Here is an 8,435-nt window from a genome sequence, read left to right as displayed (position 1 = left end):
GCCGCTCTGTGGCGGCGGAGGCCTGGGGCGGGGGAAGGTGAGCTGCGGCCTGCGGGGAGCTGCCCCGCTTCATCCTCCTCCGTCCCGCGTCGGGGATAGAAGTGTCTGAAGGGGAGAGGGAGGGTCATGAGGGGATATTGCGTCCCGAGAGGGGTGGAGAGACCCTGTGGTGGAGGGGTGGGGTGTGTGAATGGGGTGGGAGGGCTGGAAGGAAAGTTTGAGGGTGTGAGGAGGGACGGTGTGGGGATCCGCGAGGGGACGAGGTGAGGAAGGTGTGTGGGGTGGGGTGGGGTGGGGTGGGGTGGGGGGCGTTGGGACACGGGTGGGTGGGTGGGTGTGTGTGTGTGTGAGCCTGGTGGACGCGGCAGCAGCTGGAGGAGGTGATCGTGCCTCTGCTGCAGTGCTGTGCCCATGGGCCTCCAGTATTGCAGAGAGCTGGGAGATGCCACCAAGTGCTGCTGTGATGCTGCAGGCTCTGGGGCTGCTGTGCCGGGAGGAGAGGCTGAGAGCTGTGGCTGCTTAACGCAGAGACTCAGATCCTGCTCACGTCCATAAATCCCTGATAGGAGGTGCAGAGAGCATGGAGCCTGACTGCTGTCAGTGGTGCCCAGTGCCAGGACAGAAGGCACAAACCGGGGCACAGGAGGCTCCATCTGACCATCAGGAAGCATTTCTGTGCTGGAGTGTTGCTACAGGGACCGTGAGATCACTTGGGGATCTTCAGAAGCCGCCTGGATGTGGTGCTGGGTGTCTCTGTTAGAGCAGGGGTTTGAGCAGATGGACCCAGAGGTCCTTTACAGCCTCAACCCATCCTCTTGTGACTGTGTGTTTGCTTGCACTTCAGGTAGTTTATATTTTTGAGAGATTAATTAAGGGAAAGAGCTTCAGACCCTTAAAGAGATGTTAAGGTGTGGTTTAGGCAACAGGGTATAGTGGGGCAGGAGGTTTCACAAGGAGCTGAATGTTGGGGTTTGAGTTCCATGTAACGTGCGTTATGTGTGGTAGTTGACAGGAGTATGTCTGGACATAATTTGTGATGGAAGATTTTATATTTGCTTCCCTTTCATTATGAGTACAAAGCCTATAGGCTTCATTGTGGCCTATAGGCTTCATTGTGGCCTATGGGCTATAGTTTGCCTAGGCAAACTTTGCTTTAAAGGTTGGCATCCATTGCTTTCAGATGGGGTTTTTTATTCAGTGCTGAATCTGGAGAGATGTAAGCTAAATCTGACTGCTTCAGCGGTCTCCTGGGCCATGGTAGTGTTTACTACAGCTGCAGTAGGAAGATCAGAAACTGACAGAATAGTTGCACGTCTTTAGGTTTGCAGCTGGCCTTTGTTTAGAGAAAAGGGAAATGTGATTCTGAACAGGGAGAGAAAATGAGTACTAAAGAGAGGTACTGGTGGCAAGTTGTTGCCCGTTCATGCTGTGCCGTTCTTAAAAGGAAACTTCTGCTCATGAGGGTTAGTTATAATAACTTCTTAAAGAATATTATTTTAAAAATAATCCCCCACTCCATCAGCTACTTAATGGTGTGTGTTTGCTTTCAGAGCCTTTCACGTGGATTCCAAGTATGGAAATTAAGGCAGGAGTTTCTTTAGAAGTGTGATGCCAGTGAGTTGGATCTAATCTTCTATGGAGGAGCTTGCGTAACACTAAGAGATCTGACTCGAGCTGCCTTAATAATCCCCAGGTAGTCACTGGGGAGGGTGAGCTGCTGCTTAGGGAGTGAGGGATGGAGGAGCTGCCTTCTGGAGAAGTTCAGTTGGGTGCCTGCAGTGGGGATGGCCTGAGGAGTCCTGTTTGCTGGAGGGCTGCTAAATAATACTGCTTGGGGGAGTACTAAACAGTTTTCTGCTGAAGTGTAGGATGTGCAGGTGCTTCATATCAAGAAAATAACAAGCAAAGCTTACTTCAGTTATAAATTGCAGCTTTTTCTTTACTAGCTTTGTGCCAGTAAAATTGCTGGGCTCCACTGGTTGTTAGTGATTCATATTCCGGAAGGTTTGATACGTGCTTAATCAAAAGGCACAAAGACGTTGTCAGAGTTCAGGACCTGAGTTCAAAGGCCTGCCACGTAAAGTCCAGTGCAGATACTTTGGGCAGCTAATCGTAGACAAACAGAAAGGGGCCAGAGGAGGAAGTTTTAAGTCAGACTGGAGTAAAAGGATCACAGATTGACTCGGTTCTGGGTACACCTTGATCAGAACGGTATGTTATGAAGGTGTTTTCTTCACAGGGAGAGTGGTGAGGCACTGGAATGGGATGCCCAGGGATGTGGTGGAGTCCCCATCCCTGGAGGGATTTAGGGGATGTGTGGACATGGCAGTGAGTGATGGACGTGGTGCAGTGAGAGGACTTGGTGGGTTGGATTGGTGGTTGGACCTGGTGATTCTGAAAGCCTCTTCTAACCTAGATGATCAGAGGGCTGGAGCACCTTTCCTATGAGGAAAGGTTGAGGGAACTGGGCTCTTCTAGCTTGTAGAAGAGAAGGATGTGGAGAGACCTTATTGTGGCCTTCCAGTGCTTGAAGGGAGCGTATAAACAGGAGGGGGAACGGCTGTTTGTGAGGGTGGGTGGTGATAGGACAAGGGGGAATGGTTTGAAACTGAGACAGGGGAGGTTTAGGTTGGATATGAGGAGGAAGTTTTTCCCCCAGAGGGTGGTGAGGCACTGGAACAGGTTGTCTAAGGAGGTTGTGGATGCCCCATCCCTGCAGGCATCCAAGGCCAGGCTGGATGTGGCTGTGGGCAGCCTGGTCTGCTGGTTGGTGACCTGCACACAGCAGGGGGTTGGAACTGGATGAGCACTGTGGCTGTTTTGGCTCTGCTTTTTCAGCTATGCCTGCATTTCAAGTAAACCCCTGAATCACTGAAAACCCTGTGTGTTCTTTTTATTTTTAAGCCTCTCCGAAGTCTCTAGAAGTGACACCTGAGAGTGGCACACAACTCTTTGCTTTGGTAAGGAGCAGGGTGTTAGCTGAGCAAACATGCCTTCAGGCCGTGTGAATGGGAGGTGTGGAATCAGAGAAGGCATCTCCAGCCATTTTGCTCTCAGATGTCTTAAAGTTTGAGCCTCCATATCTGTGCTGGGATTGGTAGACCTAGAATCTCATTTCCTTAGGCAGCAAAGCTAAAAAATTCGCAGGCAAGTAGATTAAAAATAATAATAATAATCCAAGCTGCTGGAAGAATACAGCAATGATAGTAAGTTACAGCAGCTGCTCTGTCCTCTGGGGCAGCCTTGGCTCCTTTCTCTGCAGCAGTCTGGCATTTAGTTTGGAAGTGTGCCTGATGGTGACTGATAGATCTCAGAGCAGAGCATGGAATCCCTGATTGCCAGCTTCCTGAGCACCTGACACCCTGCTGCGTGAGGCCTTGTGCACCTTGGGGAGCTGTGTAGGTAACTCCAGGTGATGTTATCTGTAGAGGTGGACATGTAGGTATATTTTTAAGCTTAAACTCTGGCTGCTGGTGGTACAGTGAGTTGGAAGATACCTGTTTAATAAATGTGTTGTCTTTCTGTTTTGTTGGTCATCTCCTGGCTGTATCTGAAAGATAAATGAGAACGTTCAGTGCAGTCCCCACGTGGTGTTTGCCAGATGGGACATTGCTGAGCTGTACATTGCCAACCATTAATCAATGGCTTCAAGCTCAGGAGGGGTAGATTTAGATTGGATACAAGGAAAAACTCTTTTACTGTGAGAGTGCTGAGGCATTGGCACAGGTTGCCCAGAGATGGGTTGGTTCCCCCATCCCTGGAGACTTTCAAGGCAAGGTTGGACCAGGCCTTGGGCATCCTGATCTATTTGTGGTGTCCCTGTGCACTGCAGGGGACTTGGAAGGGACCTTTAAAGGCCATTCAGTCCAACTCTAAGGATTCTGTGATTCTATAAATTGTAAAGCAGCACTGTGTGACTGTACTTAAAAGGTGAGTTAACATTAATACTTCCAAGTTGGCCATTTCCTTTTGTGTTTTCATTTCACTTCTGTGCTGAAGCTGAAGCAGTTTTCTGTAGTGCTCCATCCTTGCTATTGCCACACGCTGGATGTGAGTATGTGATGTCTTGAGTTGACGTGCAATCATTCTGATTACTGTTGAAATTCATTCTGATGCACATTGAAGTGAAGTTGGCAAGCTTAGTTTGATTTTTACAACTAAGATGAATGGTGGAAAAGAGAACTCAGCTCTTGGGAGATGATAGGAGCTCTGCAGGCAGGGGTTATGAATGGCTGTAGGGAACATTCTTTGCTCTCTTACCTCCTGAGGCAGCAAAACCACTTGAGAGGTACTTTTTAAAGACACTTGGAGCATTGGAAATGATTTTTTGATACAGGCTGCTTAAACCTGTCATTCCCCCTATCAAAAATTTGACTTCACAGTGATATTTCTGTTTTGTTTTTTTTTTCCATCTAATGCTTTATTTATGTAGTTTGCCTGAAGCAAGCGAAGGCTTTTTTTATTTCTCATGTTATTTGTGGTAATCTCTTAATGTCTGCAGATTTAGAGGTGCTTTACAGCAAGCTGAGATAACTTGAAATCAGTTGTGGTATCAAAATTACTTTGCATGTCGTTTCATAGTAGGGGATGGGAGTGTCTCTGAGTGCATCTTGGAACTGATGTGTTGGTGAAGAAAATGAGCTTTGTTTTCCTTAAGGCAAACTGCTTTTCCAGGATGCGTTCACCCACTGCACAGCAGGTTTTGCATATTTATGCAGACAAGGGCTGATTAGTGAATTATCTTAAATTCTCCCTGTGATTGTCTTTCAGAGGTGATGGGAGCTGCCCTGTTGGTCTTCCAGCATCTTGTGCTGAGTGCTCATGGCGTGTCCAAAGGACAGATCTCCTGTGTGATCTGAATGTACCAGGTAATTTCCAGTAATAGCTTATGGTGGGAGATTGTGACCTGAAAAAGAACAAAAAGAAGCCAAGAGAGGGCAACATTTGTTCTATATTTAGCTGTAATTGCTTCTCTAAAAAGAGCATGCCAGGCTGTAGCCATTTTTACAAATGTCTGTGTTGCACTGGAAAATCAGGCCTTGCTGCAGCACTAACACAACTGCAGGCCTAATGAAGCTGCAGTGTCTTTAGGAGTGAGCTGGTTTCTGTGAATACAAAGAACTTAACTCAGCATTTCTGAGGTGAAGTAGAAGGAGGGAGAGCAGTGAACATTTTCACTATTTAATCCCCACCTCACCTGTTTGAAAGAGGCAACATATGGACACAGCTCTGACCTTTGGGAATACTTTGATTCCCTTTCAGCAGCAGAGCTGTTAAAAGAGGATTTGTTGGGAGCAATGGTAAATAGCTCTTTGAGATGTGGCTGTTTTGTGTAGCAGTTTGTAAAGATCTGAGGTGGCGTCCACTGCTGGATCTTTAACCTAAATCAATGATTTGTTTTCAGGTTGTCCTCATGAGTACTCCAGTGGAGAATGTCCATGATCTTCTTTGCCTGTGTGGTGCGGGTGAGAGATGGTCTTCCCCTCTCAGCCTCCACAGACTTTCATTTCAACCAGGACTTTTTGGAATGCAGAAAGAAATTGAAGGCATTATCCTCAGTTCTGGCACGGTATCCAAGTCGAGGCACAGCAAAAGGACGTGACCTGAGCATCCAGTGAGTCCCTACCTCAGCTGGCTTGTTTTCTCACTTCAGTTTAAGATGGTTGTGCTGGAGATTAGTTGAACTTTAAGGATGAGGTGTGTTCTATGAAACCCTATGGTGTTGTGTCTGGATTATAACCTCCTAGCTGTATTTGGAAACTGAATTTCACAGTGTCAGAGCCGTGCAGCTCCTACTCAGTTTCGTAAGCATATGTTAAGAGTTCCTTAGTTTGGTTGTCATTTTTTGTAGCAAACCCATTCTGCTTGATGGGTGATGCTTGTCACTATTGGCAACTGAGTCTTGATGCCTAGGAATTAACTAGCTTTGTCTAAAACTGAGCCCAAACTCCATTCTTTGCTGACAATCAGAACTTCCTGATGCCTTCTCAGTAGATGATCTGCTGTGATACGATCTGCTTGACCTGGAAATCCCTGGGTTCCTCCAGTTCTTAACCTGACTTGCACAGATCTGCCTACAATGGCCTGGAGCTGTATGGAGAAATCAGAAATCTCGGCCTTCTTCTGTCAGAGAAGGATCTGCTAGTCTCAATTTCAAGAAATCAAGGTTCTATTCAGAGAAATTGTTTCCTATTCAGTTTTAAAAATGAGTTTTAGTTTGTGATTGCAGGATAACTTACAGTGATCCTGAGCTAGAACTGTGTCTCTTTCAGAGGGAGTTACTGGGAAAACCACTTACATAAGCTTGAACTGAATGAATCAGGAAATCAGAGATTATCTTTTTAATTCCTTTTCCTTCAGGTTGTGTTTATGCTCTTTAGTAGTAACATGTTCTGCTGATAAATAGGAATGTGATGAAACAGGAGGGGAAATGACTGCTTATATTGGTGGATAGTGATAGGACAAGGGGAATGGTTTTAAAGTGAGACAGGGGAGATTTAGGTTGGATATGAGGAGGAAGTTTTTCAGCCAGAGGGTGGTGAGGCATTGGAAGAGGTTGCCCAAGGAGGCTGTGGATGCCCCATCCCTGCAGGCATTCAAGGCCAGGATGGATGTGGCTGTGGGCAGCCTGGGCTGCTGGTTGGTGACCTGCACACAGCAGGGGGTTGGAACTGGATGAGCACTGTGGCCCTTTTCAACCCAGGCCATTCTGTGATTCTATGATTATTGTGGAGATTGTGGAAATATAGCTGTCTACCCTGAGTGCTGACACCTGAACAAGGTATCCTGACTCCCATGTTTTATGAAGTCTGGATGAGAGTGATTAATTACACATCCTTAATTACACAGCTATGCCTTGCTCAGATGAAACGCCTGTTCAATGTCCTGGTAGGTTTGGGGGCATCTGTAAGTGGAAACTTGAATACATAAACTTCTATTCATAGAATCTCAGAATGGCTGGGTTGGAAGGGACCTCAAGGATCACGAAGCTCCAACCCCCCACCAATGCAGGGCCACCAACCTTCACAGCAGCCCAGGCTGCCCAGGGCCCCATCCAACCTGGCCTTGAACACCTCCAGGGATGGACGGGGATCCACAGCCTCTCTGGGCAGCTGTTCCAGCACCTCCCCACTCTCACAGCAAACAACTTCCCCCTGACAGCCAACTGAAATCTGCCTTCTCTCAACTTCCAACCATTTCACCTTGTTCTGCTGTTATCTCCCCTTTCCAAGAGTTGATTCCCCTCCTGTTTGTATTCTGGTCAATTCTGGATGAAGATTTTTATTTTTCTAACAGAAGATCATCTTGCTTTGTTATGATCACTTAGCATTAATAGCATTGTTGGTTTTATGCAAGTGAACCTTTTCACTTAATACCTCTTAATATGAAATCACTGCATTCAAGGGCACGAGGAATACACCTGCTTGCTTCTGGTGAGCAAGTTTCCTTTGTTTTTGTCTGTGGAAAGCTACTGTGCTTTCTTTCTAAATTTTCTTCCCCATGATGTTTTCTGCATTGTCCCAGCACTGTCCAGACCAATGCATCCCTCACATTCTGCTCCCTCAGTCACTGCAGTCTGTATATTTTGTTTTGATAGAGAGCACAGCTGACTTCTCACATTCTGAATGACCCTTCTACCTTTCTATGTTGATAATCCTTTTTTTTTTTTTCTTTTTTTAATATTTCAGTTTCCTGTCTTCTGGGGAGATTGCCTGCATGGCCATCTGTTCCAGCAGTTACTCGACCATCATGGCATTTTGCTTCCTGGAAGAGCTTCAATGGGAATTTGCTGCTTCCTATGACACAACAAGCATCAGTTTAGCTTCCAGACCGTATGCTTTTCTTGAATTTGGTTTGTAGCCTTGTCCTCTACTAAGAATTTATTGTCTGATACTTTAATGATGTTAAATAATGTCTCCTGGCCAAAGCTTGGTCATAAATATGAGTCTGTGTGTGTGTGTGTGTGTGTGTGTGTGCCTTCGCATGCATGTGTAGGAGGAGGGGGAGACTTTATAAGTGCATTAAACTATTAGATTATTGTTCTTCCAGTCCCTGGTAATAGATGAGTAGAATGTGGTGCTGCTTAATACATAAGCACAGAAGAACAAGAGATCCACATCTCAGACACTTCATAATGTAGTCACAAGGAATCTGATGGGTACAGGGAAAGAGGAAGACAAAATAGATTGTTAGGGACACATTCACTTCTGGCATGACTTAGATTCATGTAGTGCTTCATAATGGGCTTGTTCAGCCTGGAGAAGAGAAGGCTGGGGGGTGACCTCAATGCAGCCTTCCAGGACCTAAAGGGAGCCTACAGACAGGATGGGAATCAACTCTTGGAAAGGGGAGATAACAGCAGGACAGGGGAATGGTTGGAAGGTGAGGGAGGGCAGATTTCAGTTGGCTGTCAGGGGGAAGTTGTTTGGTGTGAG

At 46.4% G+C, this 8,435-nt stretch overlaps 1 protein-coding gene across 12 annotated transcripts in view; it reads left to right on the top strand.

Annotated features, from left to right (window-relative positions):
- Positions 1 to 8: 8 nt before the first annotated feature.
- SEC22C (SEC22 homolog C, vesicle trafficking protein) overlaps positions 9 to 8,435 on the top strand; it is a 21,450-nt gene continuing 13,023 nt past the window's right edge. For 4 of the 12 annotated variants that reach the window (XM_031553815.1, XM_031553817.1, XM_031553812.1 and 1 more), the window contains exons 1-5: positions 340 to 2,211; positions 2,905 to 3,398; positions 4,771 to 4,868; positions 5,405 to 5,614; positions 7,689 to 7,852. In XM_031553815.1, coding sequence (XP_031409675.1) covers positions 5,433 to 5,614; positions 7,689 to 7,852 — 346 coding nt within the window. In that variant the 5' untranslated portion in view covers positions 340 to 2,211; positions 2,905 to 3,398; positions 4,771 to 4,868; positions 5,405 to 5,432. Of the gene's footprint in view, positions 38 to 339; positions 2,212 to 2,738; positions 3,399 to 3,424; positions 3,931 to 4,770; positions 4,869 to 5,404; positions 5,615 to 7,688; positions 7,853 to 8,435 lie in introns of those variants that run through there. The other 8 variants (XM_031553814.1, XM_010712242.2, XM_031553813.1 and 5 more) reach the window with 8 other exon arrangements.

The sequence above is a fragment of the Meleagris gallopavo genome, chromosome 6 (assembly GCF_000146605.3).
Source record: "Meleagris gallopavo isolate NT-WF06-2002-E0010 breed Aviagen turkey brand Nicholas breeding stock chromosome 6, Turkey_5.1, whole genome shotgun sequence".
Lineage (NCBI taxonomy): Eukaryota > Metazoa > Chordata > Aves > Galliformes > Phasianidae > Meleagris > Meleagris gallopavo.
This window is presented reverse-complemented; position numbering and strand designations above follow the sequence as displayed.